General features: G+C 38.9%; 3 protein-coding genes across 3 annotated transcripts; 2 read left to right on the top strand and 1 right to left on the bottom strand.

The window, feature by feature from the left end:
• Window positions 1–193: 193 nt before the first annotated feature.
• On the top strand, window positions 194–5,283 carry LOC139135238 (uncharacterized). The gene is made up of 2 exons (XM_070702526.1): window positions 194–834; window positions 3,343–5,283. Exons 1-2 carry the CDS (start codon window positions 213–215, stop codon window positions 3,591–3,593), a joined length of 873 nt encoding a protein of 290 aa, XP_070558627.1. The 5' UTR covers window positions 194–212; the 3' UTR covers window positions 3,594–5,283.
• Window positions 5,284–11,688: 6,405 nt separating this feature from the next.
• Window positions 11,689–14,209, top strand: LOC139135239 (ERC protein 2-like). Its single transcript, XM_070702528.1, has 2 exons — window positions 11,689–12,281; window positions 13,612–14,209. The coding sequence occupies exons 1-2, from the start codon at window positions 11,705–11,707 to the stop codon at window positions 13,851–13,853; spliced, it is 819 nt and encodes a 272-aa protein (XP_070558629.1). The 5' UTR covers window positions 11,689–11,704; the 3' UTR covers window positions 13,854–14,209.
• Window positions 14,210–16,418: 2,209 nt separating this feature from the next.
• LOC139135215 (amidase-like) lies at window positions 16,419–26,130 on the bottom strand. The gene is made up of 13 exons (XM_070702491.1): window positions 26,079–26,130; window positions 25,232–25,287; window positions 24,364–24,474; window positions 23,848–23,974; window positions 23,549–23,721; window positions 22,829–22,968; window positions 22,411–22,611; window positions 21,750–21,824; window positions 20,983–21,145; window positions 20,635–20,697; window positions 20,259–20,359; window positions 17,673–17,858; window positions 16,419–16,989 (listed from the first exon to the last, which is right to left on the bottom strand). The coding sequence occupies exons 2-12, from the start codon at window positions 25,272–25,274 to the stop codon at window positions 17,730–17,732; spliced, it is 1,326 nt and encodes a 441-aa protein (XP_070558592.1). The 5' UTR covers window positions 25,275–25,287; window positions 26,079–26,130; the 3' UTR covers window positions 16,419–16,989; window positions 17,673–17,729.
• Between the last annotated feature and the right edge of the window lie 262 nt (window positions 26,131–26,392).

The following is a 26,392-nucleotide window of genomic DNA, read 5'->3' on the forward strand; positions in this document are numbered from 1 at the left end:
TCTGAGATATGAAATGGTCCACCCGTAAACAAAGCTGATGCCACTATACTCAAAAGCTACACAAATTATTTCATCCGTAAACAAAGCTGATCGCCATCCTCCAACGTAAACCGCTTGCGGCTGTCATAAAACAATTTGAATACAATAGAGGTATGATAATTTGATATGCCTTAATCAAACTCAGCGTGTTAAAGTCATAAAAAAACAATTCAATGGCGAGCAATCCAAGTATGGCGGTCGCTGTTGGAGCTTTCCTCTTTGTTTTGCTTTGTTTTACCGCTGAGGCGGAATTGATTCGCAGTGAGGAATGCATCTCCCAGGAAAACTACTGCTACCGGCCTGACGTATGCGCCTATGTATTCACCTTCAAGACTAACGACCATGGTGTTTGCCCCGATCTTGAGCAGGCAGTCGGCAAAGTCGACGATCTGGAGGACGACGTGGACCTGCTCCGCCTGCGGACAGCGTCTGGTGAGCGAGATGTAGGAACTGTGAGACAAGAACTGGAAGGTGTGCGATTAGTGATCCATCACCTGAATAATGCCGTCAACGAGCTGCACACAAGAATGGAGCAATATGATAACGTTCCTGGCGACTTCATGACTTCAATCAGAGAGCAAATTGACGAAGTGAAACTGCAGCAGGCAGAAATAAATAATCAAATCGAAATTTCGAGCAACAGAAGTGACGAGAGAGACGCAAACAGTACCCGAATCGTCCGTATACTGGAACAGACCAGTCTTGCCATCAGTAACCTCGAACGACAAATCGCTGAAAAGGATGCACGCATAACGAACTTGCAACATGAAGTTTTAAAACTTCGAAGCTATCACGGTAATTAATTGTTTGTTTGAATATCTTCTTTTTTACTCCCTTATAGTCGACCTAAAAGGGACTTGGGATAGTGTATGTGGAAGTATAAGAGTTTCTTTCATTTTGGTGAAGCCTGGCTAAACTCTACACATGATCTTATGGAACTGAACTTCAACTTTTTGTATTACTAGATATGCTCTTGCAATTGAGACTATCTCTTTGGTTTGCGAAAACTGCGACATCATCATCTGATAACACTTCGGTAGAATAAAAACCCATTAAAAAGTTATTATTCTAATCTACACAATCGAAACATCATTAAATTCACTGTTTTTACGACAAGCCCGATATAGAAACCATTATTTCAACTGCCAACTCGCCAAGTTACAATATGCGACTAAATTGGCGGGGATACAGTTCTCGAAAACAGCCATATTTGCAATGCCAAGATTTACGGTACTGTTGATGTTTCCCTAGCTTTGACCACATCAACCCCGAGCGTTCGTTCAAGCTTGGAAAACTTACAGTAAAACGTTGTATGTCGTTCCATACTAAATGTAAATGCTTTGCATACAAAAATATACGTCTTAATTGTTGATTGTTCGCCTTGTCTTCATTTGAGATTTCCATCACATCATTTTCAGTAGCGAGTGATGGCAGTTATACACTAAAATGTAACATAGGAGACAATTCACGACATTTCTATTGGTTGAAGAGAGCAGGATCGACACCAACTTCCACGAGTTGCTGCCACTCAGGAAAACTACCATAAAGACATGTCTCTACAACATAACGATCGTGCATAGTTGTAAATTTTCCACCTCAATAATGTACGAGCATTTGGTATTGGATCGATAAAAATAGCCCTCTGACCCGACCCGTTTATCAACGTTAATCTTTAGTGTGGTATTGTCTGCCGTCATATAAATCTACCACAATGCGACAACGTCGCTAGGTTGTCCTGTGCGATTAGTATGCAAAATTGTTGTGAGTTATTGGACACCACCAAGTATCTCGTAGTGTATTATTGAATTTTTAATATATAAGATATATATTTCTTATCATATTTTACTTCTCTATTTTAGTACATGTTTGTGCTATTCAATATAGGTCGCTAACTAGTTAAAATACAATATTTGTGTTTTTTGTTTCCCATACTCCTGCTTTCTCAGCTTTTTATATTGCTTGTGCGATTATTTATCTCCAATTCTCAGCTTTTCGTATTGCTTGTGCGATTATTTATCTCCAACTGGTGTATACACCACTGTAATTGCTCCGAAAACACTACGTGTGTGACGGCTGTGGTGTTGACTCAATCAATTAATCCGCTGATACGGACAGCGGATTAGCAAGTTGGCAATTTTTTCTGAGCAATTATAGTGGTGTATTTCTTTCCCCTGTGGTTCTGCTGCAGTCAAAGTCAATCCTCTAGAACGTTCGTCGTCTCTCTACGCAGGGGTAGTGTGTTCAAAGACTACTTCTGTATTTCCGGGCGATTTTTGCCGTGTCATGGAATAATAGCCCCTTTCCACCGAGCATGAAAGTCATCACGCTAAATTTGTAAAGTTTCCGTCGTTCAGCTCGTAAAAAATGTTTCTAGTTTCTAACAAAACCGAAGCGGTAGATCATGCGATCCGCATTGTGCTCCTTCAGTTTGATGGCCTCATGGCAAGTCTCATGTTATGCTAGCGTATTTCAGCTCGACCAAATGCCTTAAATTCTAATTAAAGCTCAGACATTCAGTTTATACATCGTAAGTTTCAGTTTGATGTAACTTCTATAATAAGTTAGGCTATTCAACTGCAGTAAAACAACCATTTAGTAGTATATGGCCGGAGCTTGCCTATGGCTGCTGACACAATGACTCATTGACAGTTCCAATTACACTTGACAGCTGTTTTCTTTCCTTGTCATCAGTTACTGCACCGTGGGTGGAGGGACGGTGGTTACTGTTAGTCTTTAATAAACCTGTGCAACGTACAGAAGTTTGGCTAAACTTCATCAATTGTCTGAACATCATTTATTTCTATTTTATAAAACTTTAATACAAGAAAATGTTGCATATCGCTCTACACCATATGTAATTGTTTTGCATACAAAAATATGTCTTACTTGTTGATTGTATGCTTTGCAATCCTCGTGTCTTCATTTGCAATTTCCATCACATCAGTTTTAATAGCGAGTGACTACAGTAAAGCATAAATTGATAACATGTAATGTTGAGTACCAACTGAAAGGATAGCACTTCGTCACGAATGTTTGTTTTTAACCATTTCCTGGAGGCTAGTAAAGTGAATCATGGTTATGGCTAATTTTGGGTTCTGATTTATCTTTGTGGGTATACTTTAATCTGTTCCAGCAAAGTTCTAAAGATGTTAAAATCGTAGGATACAATAAGTAAGAAATATCATAACCATCTACGGCAGTCATTGCCGTCAAGCAACCAAAACAAATGGAAATTATATAATGATTTTTTTTCCTGACTGAAGACCAATTACTTTATACTTTCACTCTAACTTTTTTCCTCAGAATGTGATATCGACACAAATACACAACGCGATGGTTTTGATTTGCTCGACGGAATCGAAAACACGGTAGAAAGTCCAAGGGAATGTTGTCTGTCTTGCCTTGCCTATCCTGGTTGCAAGGCGTGGAACTTCGAAAAGCCGCGGCAATCAGGGTGGTTTCCACATTTCACCGGTACCGGTAGATGTTCATTGAAGAGAGCAGGAACGACACCCAGTGCCTCGAGTTGCTGCGACTCAGGAAAATTACCGTAAAGATACATCTATACAACCTAGCGATCGTGCATAGTTATTAAAGTTGATCACCTCAATTATGTACTAGCACTTGGTATTAGATCGACAAAATATAGTCCGCTGACCCATTTTTCAACGTTAATCTTTAGTGTGGTATTGTTCCAGGGGTATTGTCTGCCGTCAAATAAATCTACCACAACGTTGCTAGGTTGTCCTATGCAGTTAGTATGCAAAATTGTCATTAGTCATAGGAAACTACCAAGTATCTAATAGTAACACGATTGGAACTAATTTGAGATAAATGGATCTTCATGTATTTCATATTTCTCAAAATTGTTAGGTGCCCTATAGCTGAATGTTGCAATATTATAACCTACCTATAAAAACAAGTGTATAGCTTAAAAAGAAAAGCATATGAGCTTTTATTTGCAGACTAAACCTCACCATTGAATTATCACGAATTAATTCCAATCGTGTTTGGTGTATTGTTGAAAGTGTATTAGAGATATTACTTATCATATTTTACCTCTGTATTTTAGTAAATTTTTGCGCTATTCAATATAGGTCACTAACCAGTTTAAATACAATCCTTGTCTATTTTTGTTTCCCATACTCCTGCTTTCATGGCTTTTCGTATGACTTGTGTAACTATCTCGATAGTTCGGCCAGGCCTATCACTTAACCAACTTGTGTTCAATGATAGGAGATATTTCAACTTGTACTAATTCTCCAACAAACATGGTACAGATACAAGAATATATCATTCCTTGTTAGGTAATCGTTGGTTGGTAAATTACATCAACAGAACGATGACATTTGTCAACAGAGAAAATGCATCAATCAAAGTCAACAAACTAAGACACTACGGTTATGTAAAGGGTTAGTATGTACTGTAACAGTCTTAACATGTACAGGGTATGATTCCATTCAATTAAGAGGGCAATCATACAACTCTAATAATTGTGTTCAAATAATGAAATGAACCCCCACAAGAATTATTTAATTACTTAATAATGTTGCTCGAGATAATTTTGTTTTCACACTACCTATAGCTTAATTTTTATATTTCCAACCCGCTGAAGGTCACACATATTCTCTGTCATTCAATGATCGATTTTTTGATATTGTGATAGGAATTAAATTCGTGTTCTCAACTGTACTTTGTGTTGTCATATATTTTCATCTACATTACATTTAGGCCTACAATAGATATTAAATGTGTAGTAGTTGGCCTTTTCATGTGTATGTAGGGCGTCTTTCATCGATCCAGACTTCATATCATAGAACTCCATAGTGCTACCAGCATATGAAGTAAATCCCGACTGATGTTCGTAGTCAACAGGAACAGACGAAATCCAGAGCTGACATTTGTTTCCGTCGTAACCAGTACGTTTTGAGAATTTCTTTTCGATTATCCTTACTCGAGGATATTGATGGGCCACCTGGGCCGTTTTGAGAATTTCTTTTCGATTATCCTTACTCGAGGATATTGATGGGCCACCTGGGCCGTAGCCTGGCCAGATTTAGCTAGGATTACGTAAATTACATAAAATTTACATACTGAATTTGTTGAAAATTCCACGGGAGGAGGGGGCCTGCCCCCCCCCCCCCCGTAGGCAACGGCCCTGGCTCACCCAAAACTTGCTTTGTAATAGTATACTACCAGTATTATGATTGCATTCCGGTTTAATAAATAATAAATTCATCAAAATTTTCTCGCATCAAAGTACTTTCCTTTGTTAACTCGTTACCCTAGTCACTATCAAGAACGTAAGACACGGACATGTGAAATGTCTCCATACCGTGGCGCGGAAACCTTATTCAGCGGTAGTTTCCAGCTGACCACTTCTGACTTTGACTTCGAGACAAATTTACTTAGGACTTGAGTATACTTGATGTTTAAAGTTTATTAACTTTTTCTAGTCATTCTTTTTCTCTTGTAATACCCTTGAAAACTATTACAACAGTTGAGCAACTTCATGTGTGTCTTGTAGAATATAGACATACAAATTATAGCCGATAATGAACAAAATTTACAATGTTACGACCAGTATACAAATATTGATCCCTTGAATGTTTTAATTACTATAATTAGAGTTGAGTTTTTCTTGCTATAATATAATTAGAGTTGAGAATTGAAATAGAAGCTCACCCCGGCAATAGAGTACCTTTGGTGATCGATAATGTGACCTGTCCTCTTATCTTCATGTGTTTCGTAGTCAACGATTTCCGTTCTCACCGAGATTTTAAGATACCATTGCCTAATTACACAGGACGATTTAGCATACCATTTACAACGTTGAAGATTGCAGACAAATTTCAAATATCAGTAAATTACACAGATCCAATTTACAACAGACTCGCAAGTACACTATGGATAACTAAGTGGGAAAACGTTTTAGGGACTGGTCAGTTTCTTCGGCCTTTGGGGCCGGTGGATTCATGGGGGGGTCACCCTGTTTTTGACTTTGGTGATGGGGGGGGGGGTCACCATGTTTTTGAAATGCCCAATAGGGGGGGTCAGTGTGTTTTTGAATTTCGACACAGGCTCATCATTGCCTAAAATGCATCGTGTCAGCCACAAATTTCATCATTCAGTTGCATTTTTCGGCGCGCCCTTCGGGCGCGTAACTTTAATAATAAGACATATTTTCAGCACGCCCAACTTTAAGATATCAGGCATACATATATCAGAGATATCTGTATGTTCAATATTTTTCAGCGTGCTCTTCGAGCACATTACTTTAATATATCAGACATTTTTCAGCACGCCCTTTCTGTGCATGACTTTAATATACAAGAAATATATATCAGAGGTATCAGGATGTTTCATATTTTTCTCCGCGCCCTTCGGGCACCATACTGTAATAAATCAAAGAATATGCCAGAGATATCTTGATGTTTGCTAAGTGAAAGTGAACAATTCCTGATACTTTTCTGTTCTCTGTATGAGAATTCAGTATGAGAAAGCAACATGCACAAATATTTCACAATATATATTTGATAAAGTGACTTATTTTAGAGATAGAAAAATGACAAGATATCTTTCGTTGTCATTAATGCAGCTGTTTTCCTTTGTGTCTCAGGTTTTCTGTAGAATGATACTTTTTTATGACCAAAATAACAGTTAAAAAGGCAGTTTTTGTCATTATTAGCTGTGCTTTTATGGTTTCAATGTTACAAGAAAAGGTCATCTCAGACACTGCACACATCAGATTTAGCGAAAATGTCTCTCTATGGCTCCTCAGGAGATTTCATTGGATGGCTGGAAAGTCTTAACACCCATCAAAATTTTTGATTTACTGCACTTTCCTCTTTGATATTAATGATTGACATCCATTTCTGTTCAGGACATCTGGTTAAGCATAGAAAATGTGAAATACATTCACAACTCATTCAAAATGTACCCTACTGTATTCAAACTTCAAGATTGACACTTTGAAATTCCAATCTTACAACTGACATGTCAACAATTTCACTAAAACACAGAATAACTGTTAAAATATAAATGTATGTAAAATATAAAATATAAATATATATATAATATATATATATATATATATATATATATATATATATATATATATATATATTTATGTACACCTTTTGTTTTACAGTTGTCGCGTGCGCAGGGGGGGTCACCCTGTTTTCGAAATTTGGGATGGGGGGGGGGGTCACCCTGTTTTCAAAATTTGGAATAGGGGGGGTCAGCCACTTTTTGACGTCGGCAAAAAATAATCCACCCACCCCGGCCGAAGAAACTGACCAGTCCCTTAGTATGGTACAATTGTTTCTCACAGATTGTCATATGGATACATCTGTGTTCACATGTTTACATATAATAATGTCACTTTGGTTACAGTCTTAGTCTCTCAAACGGATAAGATGTCCGTGATTGTTTTTTTAATGTTTGGGTTGCTGACGAGGATGCTAACGCTGCTTTCGAAGAAATGCTACATTCGATCTCGCATTTTCTCGTATGCATATGCCACTTTCAGCAACGTTGATTCTTCGAACTTCTCCCCACCATCATCATTCCCACTGGTAGTCCATCAGAAAAACCGGTGCTTATGCTGAGAGCTGGGTGGCCAGTTATGTTGTATGGACCCATATTTGCGTACGAATTCATAGCCTGCTCCCAGATTTCTAAATGAAGACAAAAGGGTGGACATGTGTTATTTTAAAAATGTATGGATGCTGAACAATTCTCATTACTGAACATAGCTTTTGTGTTGTGCTAAGTAGGCAAACTACGAGATATTGAAATGTACTGTGGGCAAAAAGTTGACTTTTCACCACAGCAAGAGTTTATATAGTGAACCGATAAATATTGTTTGCGCAAATGTAATCCTTATCATTGACGAAGTTCTGTTTGTTCATGGAACTAGCATAACTCGTGCATCTTTTCAACCTTTTAGGCGTTTCTGGTATGAAAATCCCGTATAACCAAAACTTCAATTTAGCTTCCGGAATCTTATGTTTTAACTGTAATATGGTTGACTGTCTTAGACTTATAGACTCACTTAGGTAGCAAAATAAGGTCCCGAGAATTTGACGTGAATTGTTGGCTGTCTATAAAAAGAACTTGGCTGTATAGAGTCTGATTCGCTATATATGCACTTGCCATGCTCTGGACATTGAAAATCAAACTGGGATGTTTTCTGTCAAGCGATTGACTAAGAAGAACGAGGATGTTTACCCCCAACTTAAATGGTCAGCTTCTCTCGGTAAAACAAGCACTTAAATCCAGTGCAGTACACTTAATCTACGGTACAGAGAAAATTGCAAGGGTTAACGTGAAAACACAAATTGAACTCTAGTTACCTGAAGCTGTCGAATACTGTAGGGGCAGTTTTTGAGATTTGAAAGGGACTGTAGGCACCACCAAAACGTCACAGTTTTCAAAAACCTTGTCAAATGCCTTGGTCATGTCCATATGAACGTTTTGTGCTTTGCATAAAAGTAGCCATCGTACTCTTGTTTCAAATAATCTCCAACACCAAGACGGTCTGTAGGACGAAAAGATAATGGCGCACATGTGAAAAAAAGACGAGTAAAGCCATCAGGGATATTTCAACATATTTTAAATTAATAACTGCATAGCTGCAATATTTCTTCAAGTATCACCAACATATAGCTTTAAAATGGTACCACAGGTCGCTGGCAAAAGACGTCTCACACAACACATTTTGCGTGAGAAAATAACGAGCAGCTAATACCTTTTATGGTTATTCCGGTCACAGATATGCCCTCAATTTTTAAGTTAACCAGTTGGGACCTTTCAGAGTAACTTCCGTTAAGTTTGTTCGTCTTGAAGAAATGGGTCATAATTTTGCATGTAGATTGTCGACAATACTCAGGAACCTGGAAAGTGTGGGCTCATGTACCTTGACGAAATGAGGCATGCCGTTTATCTTTGTTCGGTATCCTCTATGTAACGCATTGACGGTGCTAGACGGATAGTACCCTTTGTACTGCGAACCAGCTCCTGCAGCGTGCAAGAAAAAGGCAAATATCTTGTACAGGAGCTCAGAAAATTATTATCGTATGAGTTAATCGCAACACAGAGGACGAAAGAGATCATCGGAGGCGTAAATCTCTCTCGCTGTTAATGCATATTACACTTTCTCATAGATACTTAGAACTTACCGCTTCCCCTCATCATCATGTCGACTTCGCCTTCAAATGCAAATGTCGTGTGTGGAGAAAATATTGAAGAGAGTGAAAAGGTCGTGTTTCGAGTCTTTCCATACAAATAAATGAAGCTCAGTTCTGGTGCTTTTAGTTCAACATAATCAACCTTTGACGTCACTGTAATATTGCCATGTAGGCATTCACACAAGTGAATAAATCGCAATCATACCAATCCACAATCCAATAACACTAGGTCAAAATTTGTAAGACAATAACTGTTGTAAACATAGACACAAAACAGCACAGAACAGACAGTAAATAGACGGTACACAAACAAAGTCAAATTCATAAAAGAAAGATATATGGACCTCTGGCCAAAAGACCAAGAAGTGATGTCAGGTGTTTCGAAAATAGTAAGCGCAATACTCTATTTACTCTAATACTCTATTTGCTCTGCATGTAATTTGCATAATCATCCTTTTTTAAAACATCTCGAACATGGAATGGAAAATTGTATCCGCGGAAGATTTGTTTTATCACGATAAAGCTCAGAAAAAAGCTCAGTTCATTCTTGAGAGTATGGTAGAGAATTTTTAGTGGAAAAGCAAAACGATGAAAAACGTACTCAGGCTGTTTAACTGCATCAATCAACATACCCAGTTTATGTTCTGGGACAGAAACTTCTTCAACTGAAGCACCTAGGCTTGTCATCTGATATGCTGCCTTCTTAACCATAGCATCGACATCTTCGTCACAGTTTGACAGACCAAAGCCTTCTTTCAGAATACCTATTCTATTTCCTGGTAACTCAGTTGTCAACTGACAAACCAAAAAGTTGCATTGGTCGGAAGCTACATTCCTTACACAAAGGTTTACCAAACAGTGATTAATAATAGACCTCTTTCTCATAGTTTGATACTTGGAATTTTGTCGCGTACGTTCTCACTAAATGCCTATGCTCATAGATAAAGGGACATTATGATCAAGAAATGCCACACCTTAGTTTGTGGGAAAGGTGTAAATATACTTTAGGCATCATATCCCTAGCAAGTAAGGCAGCAAGACTTAATCGAGTGTGTCTTCACCAAGGCCATTTTTGAAAGAAGGTGACCACAGCACAAGTATGGAGCTGAAGTAGAGTAAGTTCCGGCCGGTGGATGATAACCACTAGTAAGTAAGATAGATGTTATTTCCTATTGTTAATCATACAACAGAAGCCCAAGTATAAGGCTTTCAGTACAGAAGACAAATGTGAAAGGGTCAATAGGGCTTGCTCCCGTTATCGACTTTATCAATGCTATATTTACTAGTCACCCTTTCTCAAACGTAGGGATGACCCATTTTATACCTGGGATGGAAGGTTTTGGAAGAAAAACTTGCCTGTCAAATGTTTAAAAATGACTCCTCTAGTGTAGTTGAGAAAGATTGCTTCCTTGGGTAATTGCCTGAAATAAAACGCTGTAATGAACTCAACACAGAATTGAAGACTACGACTTTAGTGGTCTCTAAAGCTGTAATTGTGAGCTGGTATCGTTATTCCTTGAAGGCGTAGTTTTAGGTGCTTGGTTTCTTATTTTCTAGTACCTTATACATAAGGCATGTGACGCATGAGAGGTCATGGAAACATATTGAAATCACCTTTGTAGCTCACACATCTCCGTGATGTCTCAATGAATGTAAGAAGTCTAAATCGACCTACACTTGACCGAAGTTTAGGGACAATCGTCTATCTCGTAAGCTCTACTTCGCATGTCACACCCTTATGCCTTTTATGGCCTTTTATGATTTGTAGCAAATTTCATCCTATTCTGTGCAGCCATTCTGAATGTATGTCTGTTTTTTTATTAAATCGCTAATAATGCAAATGAGCATTAAATATGCAAGTCACGGTCAATAAAAACTGATCACTTCTTGCCATTCTCAAACTGAATCTATGTACTAAATTTGATTGTGATCCGATGAGCCGTTCTTGAGATATCGTGCCAACAGATAGACAGACTCACAGACAGACATCGCTGCGACATTAGCCCACGTGTGTGAACACATGAGCTAAAAGGACAGGGAATATTGACAATTAGGTGCTCAAATAAGTCCTTTAGAGAGAAAATAAGCAACATAGCAGCCATATTTGGCAGTAGTTTGAAAACCAATTCCTAGTGAAGCAGGGAGGAAAATAATGCTCCCAAGACGCCCTTCCAGGACTCCTTTCCTTTCCAGGATATCAAATGGTTGACCCCTTCCCTTTCCAGGATATCAAATGGTTCACCCTAAACAAAACTGATACCACTGTGCTCAAAAGCTTCACATATTGTTCCCGTGATACTGATTTTCTCCGACTCCTGTGCGTCCCTTCAAGGTAAAACGGTATAATGACACCCCCTTTCGGCTGTCATAATACAATTTGACTACAATAGGGTATGATAATTTAATACAATAGGGGTATGATAATTTGCCATACCTTAAGCAAACTCGTCATGTTAAAGTCAAGCAATCAAAGCATGGCGGTCGTTGTTGGAGCTTTCCTCTTTGTTTTGCTTTGTTTTACCGCTGAGGCGGAATTGATTCGCAGCCAGGAATGCATCTCCCAGGAAAACTACTGCTACCGGCCTGACGTGTGTGCCTATGTATTCACCTTCAAGACTAACGATAACGGTGTTTGCCCGGATCTTGAGCAATCACTCAGCAAGGTCAACGATCTGGAGGACGACGTGGACCTGCTTCGCCTGCGGACAGCGTCTGCCGAGCGAGATGTAGAAACTGTGAGACAAGAATTGGAAGGTGTCAGATTGGTGACCCATTACCAGAATAATGTCATCAACGAGCTGCACACGAGAGTTGAGCAAAAGGATAACATTCCTGGTGACTTAATGACCGCAATCAGAGAACTAATTGACGAAATGCGTCTGCAGCGGGCAGAAGTAAATAATCGACCCGTAATTTCGGGCAGTGACACCACAGAGGCTAACATTAGTCGAATCGATCAAATACAGGAAGAAATCAGTGACCTCGAACGACAAATTGCTGAAAAGAACACACGCCTATCGAACTTGCGATTAGAACTTCGAAGTTATAAAGGTAATTAATTGTATTTTGAATATCTTCCGTTTGACTCCTTCGCAGTCTGCCTGCAAGGGTACTTGGGATAGCGTATGTTGTGATAAAAAATTACAAAAGTACTTTCATTTTGGTGAAGCCTGGCCGAACTCTAAGTAGGATTCTGTGCAACTGAACTTAATCTTCTGTATTACTTGATATACTGTACAAGGTTTTCCCATGTCCTCTTCGGTTTGGGAAAGCTGGGACACCATGAAGGGAAGTTGTAAACCAATATTCACATGTCTGTTCTCATCTGATAACGCTGCGGTTAAAGTAAAAACTCATTACAAAAGTTGTTATTGTATGTAAAGGCACCATACAATAGACCCTTTCCTCAATGTCACCGGAAGTTTGCTTGCATGTCGTCAGTTTGACCAAATTCTGCTGCAGTCGAAGTCAATCCTCATGAAAGTTCGTCGTCTCTCTACGCAGGGGTAGTGTGTTCAAAGTCTATACTTCTGTATTTCGGGCGATTTTTTTTGCCGTACGCGTGTCATGGAAAATAGCCCCTTTCCGGCGAGCATGAAAGTCATCATGCTAAATTTGTAAAGTTTCCGTCGTATAGCTCGTAAAAAATGTTTCTAATTTCTGACAAAATCGAAGCGGTCGATCGTGCGATCCGCATTGTGCTCGCTTCAGTTTGATGGCCTCATGGCAAGTCTCATGTTATGCTAGCGTACTTCAGCTCGACCAAATGCCTTACAGCCTAATGAAAGCTCAGATATTAAGTTTATACATTGTAAGTTTCAGTTTGATTTAACTTTTATAAGAAGTTTGGCCATTCAAATGCAGCAAAACAACCATTTATAAGGCCGCACCTTGCTCATGGCTGCTGACACAATGCATGACTCATTGACAGTCCCAATGACACTTGACAGCTGTTTCCTTTCCTTGTTTGTCATCAGTTACTGTTAGTCTTTAAAAAACCAGTGAAACGTAACAAAGTTTTGGCTAAACTTCATCAATTATCTGAACACGATTTCTTCTATTTTACAGGCTTATTACAATCAACTACGCGGGGTGTGTGGCACTCCCATTACTTGCCAGTATGTATACGTACCGCCCACTGGAGTGGGTATTTCAGCGACTTGGTCTGAAATGGGGGTATTAATTCAAATGTAAACCACGGTTATGGTTATGACTAATTTTGGGTTCTGATTTATCTTTGTGGGTATACTTTTGTCTCTTTCAGCACCGTCTACGGCAGTCATTGCCATCGAGCAACCATAACAACTGGAAATTATATAATGATTTTTTCCTGACTGAAGACCAATTACTTCATACTATTCACTCTAACTTTTTTCCTCAGAATGTGATATCAACACAAATACACAACGCTATGGTTTTGATTTGATCGACGGAATCGAAAACACAGTAGAAAGTCCAAGGGAATGTTGTCTGTCATGCCTTGCCTATCCTGGTTGCAAGGCGTGGAACTTCGAGAAGCCGCGCCCAGGCTGGTTTCGAAATGACAAGGGTAGATGTTCGTTGAAGAGAGACGGGACGACACCAAGTGCCACGGACTGCTGCGACTCAGGAAAATTACCGTAAAGATATATCTTTTTAACCCAGCAGCGATCGTGCATAGTTATAAATGTTCCAACTAAATAATGTACTAGCATTTTGTAAAAGTTCGACAAAATATAGCCCGCTGACCCGTTTTTCAACTTTAATCTTTAGTGTGGTATTGTCCCGGGGGTATTGTCTACCGTCAAATAAATCTACCACTGTGCGACAACGTTGTTAGGTTGTCCTTAATAATGTTGCTTGAGATAATTTTGTTTTCACACTACCGATAGCTTAATTTTTATATTTCCGACCCGATGAAGGTCACACATATTCTCCGTCATTCAATGACCGATTTTTCGATATTTTGATAGTAATTAAATTTCGTGTTCTCAACTCTACTTTGTGTTGTCATATATTTTCATTTCAATTACATTTACATTTACATATGGATATTTAAATATGTAGTGGGCCTCATCATGTGTATGTAGGGCGTCTTTCATCGATCCAAACATAAGACCATAGAACTTCATAGTGCTACCACCATATGTATTAATTCCCGACTGATGTTCGTAGTCAACAGGAACATAGGAAATCCGGAGCTGAGATTTGTTTCCGTCGTAACCAGTACGTTTTTTAAATTTCTTTTCGATTATCCTCACTCGAGGATATTGATGGGCCATCTGGGCCGTAGCCTGGCCAGATTAAGCTGTTTAGCTAGGATCGCGTAAATTACATAAAATTTACATACTGAGTTTGTTGAAAATTCTACGGGGAGGAGGGAGACACCTGCCCCCTCCCCCCCCTCCCCCACGCAGGCAACGGTCCTGGCTCACCCAAAACTGGCTTTGTAATGGTATGCTAACATATTTTGATTGCATTCCGGTTTAAATATAATAAATCCAACAAAGTTTTCTCACATCAAAGTACTGCCCTTGTTAACTCGTTACCCTTCATAGTTCACTATCAAGAACGTAAGACACGTACCTGTGAAATGTCTCCGTACCGTGGCCCGGAAACCTTATTCAGCGGTGGTTTCCAGCTGACCACTTCTGAATTCGGCTTCGAGACAAATTTACTTAGGATTTGAGTATACTTGTTTAAAGTTTATTAATTTTTTCTAGTCATTCTTTTTCTCTTGTAATGCCCTTGAAAAATATTACAACAGTTGAGCAACTTCATTGTGTCTTACATACAAATTATAGGCCTATAATTAACAAAATTTACAATGTTGCGACCAGTAAGCTTATACAAATATTGATCGCTCGAATGTTTAATTGCTATAATTAAAAATCGACCTCCAAAGTTGAGAATTGAAATAGGAGCTCGCCCCGTCAATAGAGTACCTGTGATGATCGATAATGTGACCTGTCCTCTTATCTTCATGTGTTTAGTAGTGAACGATTTCCGTTCTCACCGAGATTTAACGATACCCTGAACGGCCGCTATATTTTTACGATACCCTGAACGGCTGCTATACTGGTGTGTCATTCGATTGCCTAATCACACAGGACGATATAGTACACCATTTACAACGTTGAAGATTGCAGACAAATTTCAAATTTCAGTGAATTATACTTGTTGGTGTGTGTCTGTCTGTCTGTCTGTTTACACGATAACTTAAAAACGCCTGAACGGATGCAAGTTAGATTTGTTGGACAGGTACGATATGCTACTTGCAAGAACTGATTAGATTTATGTTGGTGTGGCTTGCATATTAATGAAGTTATGCAATATCGTTTTTTCCGTACAATGGTTTCCCTATGGAGACGGTAATGACAGTGTAGACATATATCAAGAAATACTGCACAAAATTTCATGAAACTTTTCACAGATGACAATCTCAGAACATTATCATGATACTGTTAGTGTCATGTCAATTATCTTCTCATTTGCATATTTAATGAACTTTTGTTATAAGTGAGATAACTCTGAAATTCCTGCACCAAACTTGATGATACTCGCAACAAATATTGATCTGATATATATCTATTTATACTTAGAAGCATTGGGCAGTGTCGGGTTAATTAATAGCTAATTTGCATATTTCATGAAGTTTTGTAATTAGTCATATGACTCCGATATAACAGCACCAAATGTAATGAAATCTGCTGCAGATACTGATCTGACTGATATCTAACTGTGGTGTAAAGCATTTAGTACTGTGAAGTTAATTAAGGGTTCATTTGCATATTTAATGAAATTTGTAATTAGGTATATATTATTCTAAAATTATGGCATCTAAGTCAGTGAAATTGGGTACAGATACTGTTCTGATAAATATCTAATTGTACTGAGAAGCATTTGGCAGTGTAATGTTAACAATAGGTCGTTTGCATATTTTATGAAGTTTTGTAATTAGTCATATAACTCCGATATAACTGCACCAAATGTGATGAAATCTGCTGCAGATACTGATCCGACTGATATCTAAGTGTGGTGTAAAGCATTTAGTACTGTGAAGTTAATTAAGGGTTCATTTGCATAGTTAATAAACTTTGTAATTAGGTATATAACTCTGAAATTACGGCACCAAATTTAGTGAAACGTGCCAGAGATATTGATTTGATAAATATTTAATAGTGCTATGAAACATTGAACAGTGTCAAGTTAAGTTAGGGCTCATTTACATATTTATTGAACTTCGTAATTAGTGACATTACTCTAAAATTACAGCATTAAATTACTAGAAATGTTGATCTGATGGGTAACCAATTGTCCCATGAAGCATTGAGCAGTGTCAAGTTAATCAACAGCTCATTTGCATATTAAATAAAGTTTTGTAATTAGTTATTAAATTTTGAAACTACTGTGCGAAGTTGATTAAACCTGCTACATATAGTGATATAACATATCTCTTATTGTTATGTGAAGCGTACTACTATTAATGAAGCTGTTGTAAAACACGTGAGCATATTCAGTTCATATCTGGTTTTTGTATTGTTTGGGTTGCTGACGAGGATGCTAACGCTGCTTTCGGTGAAATGCTACATTCGATCTCGCATTTTCTCGTATGCATATGCTACTTTCAGCAACGTTGATTCTTCAAACTTTCTCCCCACCATCATCATTCCCACTGGCAGACCATCAGAAAAACCGGTGTTAATGCTGAGAGCAGGGTGGCCAGTTAGGTTGTATGGACCCATATTTGCGTACGTATTCATAGCCTGCTCCCAGATTTCTAAATGTAGACAAAAGGGTGGACATGTGTTATTTTAAAAATGTACGGATGCTGAACAATTCTCATTACTGAACATAGCTTTTGTGTTGTGCTAAGTGGGCAAACTACGAGATATTGAAATGCACTGTGGGCAAAAAGTTGACTTTTCACCAAAGCAAGAGTTTGATATATTGAACTGATAAATATTGTTAGCGCGAATGTAATCCTTATCATTGACGAAGTTCTGTTTGTTCATGGAACTAGCATAACTCGTGCATCTTTTCAAATTTTTAGGCATTTCTGGTATGAAAATCCCGTATAACCAAACACTTCAATTTGGCTTCCGGAATCTTATGTGTTTTAACTGTAATATGGTTGACTGTCTTAGACCTTCAGACTCACTTAGGTAGCAAAATAAGGTCCCGAGAATTTGACCTGAATTGTTGGCTGTCTATGAGAAGAACTTGGCTGTATGAAGTTTGATTTGCTATACATGCACTGGCCATGCTCTAGACATTCAAAATCAAACTGGGATGTTTTCTGTCAAGCGATTGACTCAGAAAAAAGAGGATGTTTACCCTGTCTTTAAATGGTCAGGTTCTCTCGGTAAAACGAGCAATTAATTCAGTGAGGTACACTTAACACTACGGTACAGAGAAAATTGCAAGGGTCTACGTGAAAACACAAATTGAACTCTTATTTACCTGAAACTGTCACATCTTGGAGGGGCAGTTTTGGAGCTTTGAAAGGGACCGTTGGCATCACCAACACGTCATAGTGTTCAAAAACCTTGTCAAATGCCTTGTCATGTCCATACGAACGTTCTGTGCCTTTGCATAAAAATAGCCACCGTACTCTTGTTTCAAATAATCTCCAAACAGCAAGACGGTCTGTAGCACGAAAAGATAATGGCGCATACGTGAAAAAAGACGAGTAAAACCAGCAATGATGTTTCAACATATTGTAAATGCATGACTGAATAGCTGAATATCTCTTCAGGTGGCACCTGTATACATCTTAAAAACAATACAATGCCACAAGTTGCTGGCAAAAGACCTCTTACACGGTACAATGGCACAATTTCTGGCAAAAGACGTCTTACACGGTACAATTTGTGTGAGAAAATTACTTGCGGATAGTACCTTTTACATGTATTTCAGATGCGAATATGTCGTCTGGGTGCAAGTGAAGTGGTTTGGACCAGTGTTGTCCTTAGAAGCCGAGTGCCGGGTAAATAACCCGGCTGTTTAGCATTTTTCCCGGCTACTTTTAACGTCATTAGATTATTTTATAGACCTGTAATTTCGGGATTGCACTGCCAGCTGTTAGACGGCACACATACGATTAACAGTTTCGCTACCTCTTTCCCCGCATGGAACTGCACAAACATAAAACAGTACTGTTTCTAAATACCCGTTTGGCTTTTTGAGCCCGATCTTCTATTTGTTAAATAGTGTGATTGGCTGATGGACGCGCCTATGGTGCTGTCTTTGTTACGAGCAGTGTAATTGGTTTGATTAGTATGAAGGTCATCTTAGGTCATGATTTTTAACGATGGCGTCAAAAAGAAATGTGGCGTCGGCCACTGGCACCTTGCCAATGGAATATTTTACCCGAAGAAAGCCCGTTCGAAAGGTATACTTGATTCCAAAAAGATATTTAGTTTACGTATGAAAAACTTCAATTTCGCTGAATTTGTGAGAAAAAAGCGCCGAAAAGATGTGATTTTGATCGACGATTCGAAGTTCATGAGACTGCAGCTAGTTTTCCGCCGCCGCGCTGGCTGCCAACGTCACGGTCACTACATATGATCTTCTCAACAAATCAAGTTATTCTCAGAGCAATACCGACGCATTTTCTAGATTTAAAAAAAAATGAGCTAGAACTGATTTTTTTTAGAAGCAACTGTTTATTTGAATGGGTTTTTTTTTTTTCATTGATTATTATTACGTAATAGAATCCACGGTGACAGGCATGTGTGTTGCCGACCGGCGCATCATCGACGCGTCACGGCTCACGGCTTCACCTTGGCGCTGATCCCCTGTTGCTTAAGACAACAGGACAATACGTCGTGGATTCCGGCATGGGTTCAATTTCACTGCGCTTCTCCATGTTGGGTTGCCCGATAGTGTCTTTCGATGGACCCTCTGAATCATTTTTTTCACGGACTCGTGGAGCAAATTTGAAAGAAAGTAGAGTTGTTTCCTTCCGACGCCTTGCTGCATATCTGCTTTGATCAAATTTGGGGACAGCGAGACGCGATGATCGTGCGCGGTTTGCATTTAATTTGTTGCAACATTTCTGTCAATCACTCACTTTGTGTCATAAGTTTCAGAAACTATCGCTAGCCTGAAAATTAGCAACTGACATGGTAACGTGCCTCTGACTCGACGCTGCCGATTTTTCAGACTACACTCAGAGAATCTGAAACTTTCCACATAAAATGAGTGATTGACAGAAATGTTGCAAAAAATTTAATGTTAAGCGGGCACTCATCTCGTCTTGTTGTCGCCTAAGCTCAGTCGCGGAGAGTGCTTTCGCAACCGTTTGCGTATAGAAAACTCATAACAATGAAAAATGCGTAGAGACTCAATCCAATGCGATCGACTCTCTACGCATTTTTTCATTGTTATGAGTTTTCTATATACGCATTTTTTTTTCGTAAATGCGAACACTGTTACAGTGAATTATCTTACCGATGTTGTTCTTAAGAAAAGCGAATGTGTTTTGATTAGAATAGAATGAGTTTGATGGTTTTTGGGAAACTACTATGTGGTAATGAAGAATGGGAAATGAGCAATGAAATGAGCAGACAGCGGGTGATTTAAGATTAAATGTTACATCTTCACTGCAAATAAAACCATAAGTGTGTCATAAATAATACAACAAAACAAAATCATGTTTGTTTGTTTTGTTGTATGTGAGCCACGTCTAAGACACACAACAAAAGCACTGTTTCCAGTCTCAGCTAAATGTCACCTCAGATGTCACCAGAGAACACCATTTCCACTCCAAAATTTCATTTTTCGCCTTGCGAGAGGGGGACACCCCCCTCTCGCGCTCTCCCCCTCGTTCGCTACGCTTACTCGCCGCTCGGTCGCTTCGCTTCCTCGCAGTCCACCCGTCTACTTTCTTAAATTACCTGGCTACTTTTAAATATAAGGACAACACTGTTGGACCATTCAGGGAATAATGTCCATGAAGTTTGTTCATCTTAAAGAAATGGGTCACGATTTTGTATGTAGATTGTCGACGATACTCAGAAATCTGGAAACCGTGGGCTCATTTACCTTGACGACATGAGACATGTCGTTTATCCTTGCTCGGTATCCTCTATGTAACGCATTGACGGTGCTAGACGGATAGTACCCTTTGTACTGCGAACCAGCTCCTGCAGCGTGCAAGAAAACGACAAATATCTTGATTATCGTATAAGTTAAATGCAAGACAGAGGACGACAGAGATCTTTGGAGGTGTAACACTCTTCGGAGATGACACACTTAGACACACATACACACATACTCTCTCTCTCTCTCTCTCTCTCCTCTCTCCTCTCTCTCTCTCTCTCTCTCTCTCTCTCTCTCTCTCTCTCTCTCTCTCTCTCTCTCTCTCTCTGTGCTGTTTACAGCAAACTACACGTTCTCACAGATACTATATAGAACTTACCGCATCCCCTCATCATCATGTCAACTTGTCCTTCATATGCAATTGCTGTGTATAGATGGTCAGCTGTGAAGTATGGAGAAAATATTGAAGAAAGTGAAAGGTGTGTTTCCATACTCAACCTTTGATGTCACAGTTACTGTAATTAAAATGTAGGCATTTACACAATTGAACTGTTTGCTCTGCATGTACTTTGCATATTCATCATCCTTTTATAAAACAAAATATCTTGAACATGGAATGGAAAATCATATCTGGGAAAGACTTGTTTCAATGTGTAAAAGTAAAAAACACGATTTGTAGACGAGATGAAAATGTACTCTGGCTGTTTTATTGCATCGATTAGCATACCCAGCTTATGTTCTGGGACAGAAACTTCTTCAACTGAAGCACCTAGACTGGTCATCTGATATGCTGCCTTCTTAACCATGGTATCGACATCGTCTTCAGAGTTTGACAGACCAAAACCTTCTTTGAGAATACCTATTTTAATTCCTGGTAACTCGGTTCCCAACTGTCGGAATAAAAATTGCATTGGTCGCAAAACTACATTCCCTTAACAAAGATTTACAAAACGGCTGTTAATGATATACCATCTTTCTGACCAATTTTATACTTGACATTTGGTAGCGTACGTTGTCACTGGTACAGTGTAAATATACTTTATGCATCATATCCCTAGCAAGTAAGGCAGCAAACCTAATCGATTGTGTCTCCTCAAAGGCCATTTTTAAAAGAAGGTGACCTTAGCATAAGTATGGATCTATCCATTTTGTAATATGTATTTCGATCGACGACAATGGTGTTTCGGTTTTCAGGGTAACAAAACCCAGATTCAATACTTAATCACTATCCAAGACACATGGCATTTTGTGCATTTAATAGGATTCGTACATTCCATAAATTTGCTTATTGGTCCATTAATTCATTCATGAGTGACATATACAATGCCAAATCCTTGTTTCGTCTGGGAATCACAGGTACTGTTATACAGCCTTTATTTTCATAAGCCTTTTATGGAAAAAATGCGAAAAACTTGAAATAGTCAACATTTTATGGTGATCTTCAAATCATCATTAGCAGAGCACAACGTTATTCACGTTTTGGCGATTCCTTACCATCTTCGTGTAATTAGGAACTTGAAGATTTCCGGGTTGTCTGGGATCCAGTCCATTGTCATAACCGGCAATTACCTGCATGAAAGAAAATGAGTGAATAGTAAGCCTTATAACTTACCACTGTGCATGCTTCATAAGAATGCTACTTATGACTTTTCAAACGTTTTATGCAACGCCGACTTCTAACATCTACACTTTACGAAAAAGTATTCCATGGCGGTCGAAATTTTCATATTTCATATTTCATATATTACAAAAGGGTATCACTTGAAATATCATACGTACAACACGGTTCGCCAAGACTATGGTTTTTTCAAACGAACTTCATTTACGAACACATTGCATTGTGTTACCTGGCTGCCAACTCAAATATGGTACCAGTATTAATTATTGACTGGGATTTAATCTCGTCATTTTCACTTATAGGTGAAAATGCTAAATAAAAATGGATTTAATTGATTTGTATAAGAGTAAATTTAAATGTCAGTGAAACTACCTCAATCATCAATACAGGACAATACAATGAATTCCCCTTGAAAGGTGAGAATTTCAGAGAAAGACGGCATATTGTCTGTGTTCATCGCTTTCCATAGTCTCAATGTTCGTGCTCGTCTGATGATCGTAAATGTTTATATTTAACTGTAATGTTGATATAACCAACCTCTAACAACAAAGCTGCATCATAGACAGTTTTTGTAATAGGTCCTGTGTGATCAATGGTGACTTCTACAGGAAGAATTCCAGTGTAGGGCACAAGGCCAAAGGTTGGCTTCAAACCGACTATACCGCAGTACGCAGATGGTTCTCGTATAGAACCACCTTGGTCACCGCCAATGGCCATGTCTACCTCACCACTGGCGACCTGAAAAAACAAGTGTGAAGATGCTATGCTAGGTCTAGGTCGTGCGGCAGTTGAGCAGTCACAATTGTATATTGTCAACTCTTTGGACACGTAATAAAATGCATTCCAAATGTCCCAACGGCATTGAGCGGTTAAGTTCGAAAAGCATTTCATGTAAACTGAACGCCGTCAGCTAAGCGCCTGCTCGCCTGAGCATTTGTTTGTCGAGAATACTCACCAATGCAGCGCTTCCACCACTAGACCCACCAGCGCTGTGATCTCTTCGATGGGGATTTCTGATAGCTCCTTTAACGGAAGAGAAACTACTTCCCGACATACATAAGTCTTCTGCGCATGCCTTGCCGACGATACGACCACCTTGGTAAAATCATAAAATGAGATTTTAATCATATACCTTAAAGTTCCAAGTTTACGTTTTAATGCAAGTGCAAGCGTCTTCAGGTAAACCCCAGTTTGTGACGATTTAGAATTAAATTTTGATAATAAGTTTCTTTTGTTGTGAGCTGCCTCCTTTATGCATTACCGACAGTATTTCTTTTGTCCTCTTTTTTCGTTCCGCATCTCCTTCTGTGTTGCTCATCCAGGTAAGCCTGAATGGCAAGAAATCATTTATTACCCCGGAAAAAACTCTGAAGGAGTGATTTGCAACTACGATCTACAAGAAGTATCACGGCGGGATAGGAATCCCCTTCAAAAAATCAAATAAATATTTTGCGACAGCATTAAAGGTCTCAGATGCTCAGAATTGGTAAAGCTATATTCTTAGTATGACAAAATTAGATTTGACAATTCTGATTTATGAAACTTTCCTCTACCAAAGTTAATGACTGACGTCGTCACGGAATTCTGGGTGATAAAAGGACAAATCTTTCATAAGTATAGTGGGACGAATCTATCGATCCGGTGCCTATCAAGTCTCATAATACACAAATCTTACCCGCATCCAGTATCCTAGTAACGATGGTTGCATCAAATTCTGGTACGTATCCCTCTAAAACATAACTACCATTCATCATAGGAACACCAGCTACTGGGACATTGTCCTTGATGGCTAAGGTCTTGCCTGCTAATTTGCCTGTATCTGCACCCTTTATGTCACATCGCCAGTACCTGAAATGTAATATCTTATATTAATCTTAAATTTTCAAAATTTAAAATACATAGTATCTTATGCCACCTTTCATACGCAATTAAACAAAAGGAAGGAAGTGAATATATGAAAATGTCAGAATTTACCAAGCATTGAGTTTGTTTTCTTCGGGTCTTGGTCTGTAACCAGGTGTTCTTGGATACTTGACTGGAAGTAACGGTTCAGGCAGACTGTCCACAACATCAAAGGACTTGCATGCAGATGCCATAAAGTCTGTTAAGGAATGAAGTAATGTTGAAATAAACATATGGTTCCAGGGTCACTACACCTACGCTTGGAACACAAAGCATTTCGACTAAATTCATTAATGAAACATTTAAATTTTGAAACTTTAGAAGTTGTGCTTATTGCTTAGTCGCTGCGAGCAATGGCTAAAATTAGAAAGTGTTCCATTACAGTACCAACGATATGTTTCTTGTATACGAATCCTCGATACACAAATATTGCACGAGAAAGCGCTGCTTGTACCTCTGCCTGCGTTGTAATTGGGCGACTTGGCTTTTTATAGTATCTTTATATCTCGCATGTGAATAAGTTTCCCCATGTTTCTTTTTCTCTATACAGAACTCGGTTCTCCTTCTCAGATTTGATTCCGAACTTACCCCTGTATTGCAGTAGCTCGTCCCTCGTTGCATCTAAATCATATTTGTTCGCAATTTCCGTCAATTTGTGTAAAGTTGGAACACGGACAGAAGGAGCCTTATATGTAGCATCTGCAAAGTCAACAAAATGTCAAAGCATGTGTTTACAAGATGTGAACAGCCTTTCCTGTAATGTTGTGTAAACAGAAATACCGACGCTTTTTCTGAAGAATGGACGGGTGACTAGTGTCTGTGCGTATAGTTTACTGCCTGAACAGCTGTGATTGTATATATAATATTACACGGAATCACTAATCGTTTTTTTGATCAAAGTCATTCTGTGAATTAATGGACAAGTATAGGCAATAGAGAATGCCATTATTAAGCGAAAAGATCTTCTCTCTTATCCTTAGCAAGAAACACTTGAATCAATCTTATATTGAAATAACGAATATCACTTTTAAAATGAGCAAACAATGTTTTTGATGATTTCCAATTGCATGTTTGCGAGAAACATCATTACTTACTAAACACAAGGGAAAACTGCTTTTACAAATACAGTGATGTGGTGGTTTTCAAAAGAATCTTGGGTAATCTATGGATCCATCCTAGTATATCATCGGTAAACATCAAATTGTCATTCACTAAATCAACACCTTCATGTCCTGTCATTTCAAAGACACTTATGTATGTGCACGAATCCTAGGGATCACATTTTTCACAGTTTGACCCCAACTGGCGATTTGAACTCAGGTGGGAATGGGTCAGTATTTCTGGTGCACTGCATTTCCATTTGAACATACTGCCGAGCTTGTTAGATGATACGTATTAACCTTGATCTGATATCGTACTTTCAAACCGAAAAAAATACCAGTCTAGGCGACCTTACCAGGTTTATCACAATGGGCATTGTCATCGAGCCTTGACGCCATAGTCGTATAATGTCTGCAAAGACACAGGCAGAACAACATGTGTATGTGTGAAATAAACTCAAATAGCAGAAAACGATCTATTTGTACATTTTTACTTAAAAATATTGCATGACCTTAACCACTTTATACTTTGTGGTAAATATTCAATATATGTCAGTTCTCATCAGTTTGCCGTGCTCATTTGCTCAACACAACACAGAGACGTCCTCTGTAGGCGTAAATGTGATTTTATTTGCACACGTGCTTGACTCGTTGCTTTGCGAAGAGCCCCGTTTTCTTGTTGCATCACGTGGGCTTCGCGCCAATCGCCTGTGTTACTAATGTTTAACCCTCCACACCACACACTGTGTGCAGATGTATTCTTGAACTTATGACAGTTATTAGGTGCTCAGGCACACGGCGGATGAACCTAGTGACCAATTTATTTCTGGGTCACATGGGCCGTTCACTGTGTATGTAACCACAAGTGGTTGCGCTGTTTTGCTCAATTTCTACAGGCTGCTCAAATTTATATGGTCACTCTACACTATTTGGAGGAATGACTGTTACACCTACACGAGACGAGTTCACGCTTATCAAGGGCGACTTGCCAGCACGTACCTCCATGCAAGTACTAGCTATTAGTGTGTGAAGTCGAGCAAACACGTTTGGGGAAACGTAGGCGGCTGATAGCTGAATTTTTGAACAGAAAAAAAACTGTTTCGGTCCTCTTGAAGAGACGAAAACTATGGAACTACCTTCACTTAAAGTAAAACTACTAAATAATTTAGAAAGACATGCAGAAACTGTTTAGGCTAACGTTACCTTGTAGTCTTTCCACCTGCATCGATAGTTCACTCCGAACAATTAAATTGCGATGCGAACTTTGGTCGTTAAGGTCACCTTTGACATCACCCGCTCCTGCACAGGCATACATGTCATACTGTCATAGGTCACAGTCGCTTGTGGTTAGATACAGGCCGCTGTGGTTTGCATAAGAAATATGCGACCGTGGCTCTGGTCATATCAGTGGAACATACAGGACTGGTGTTTTTGTATGTGTCACAGACTGTGACCGGCGCTTACAGAGTGTGAATGCTCTAGTGCTCTGTATACGGAATTTTATCAGATTGGCTGTT

The sequence above is a fragment of the Ptychodera flava genome, chromosome 6 (assembly GCF_041260155.1).
Source record: "Ptychodera flava strain L36383 chromosome 6, AS_Pfla_20210202, whole genome shotgun sequence".
In the NCBI taxonomy this organism is placed as follows: domain Eukaryota; kingdom Metazoa; phylum Hemichordata; class Enteropneusta; family Ptychoderidae; genus Ptychodera; species Ptychodera flava.

Bases quoted from the DNA above. Each gene is read 5' to 3' on its own strand.
- LOC139135238 (XM_070702526.1), top strand. From the start codon at position 213: ATGGCGAGCAATCCAAGTATGGCGGTCGCTGTTGGAGCTTTCCTCTTT. The intron at 835-3,342 runs GTAATTAATTGT...TTTTTTCCTCAG, and splicing joins AAAACTTCGAAGCTATCACG to AATGTGATATCGACACAAAT.
- LOC139135239 (XM_070702528.1), top strand. From the start codon at position 11,705: ATGGCGGTCGTTGTTGGAGCTTTCCTCTTTGTTTTGCTTTGTTTTACC. The intron at 12,282-13,611 runs GTAATTAATTGT...TTTTTTCCTCAG, and splicing joins AGAACTTCGAAGTTATAAAG to AATGTGATATCAACACAAAT.
- LOC139135215 (XM_070702491.1), bottom strand. From the start codon at position 25,274: ATGGCGTCAAGGCTCGATGACAATGCCCATTGTGATAAACCTG. The intron at 24,475-25,231 runs GTAAGGTCGCCT...TTGACTTTGCAG, and splicing joins TGCCCATTGTGATAAACCTG to ATGCTACATATAAGGCTCCT. The intron at 21,825-22,410 runs GTTGGTTATATC...TCTTTCATGCAG, and splicing joins ATGCAGCTTTGTTGTTAGAG to GTAATTGCCGGTTATGACAA.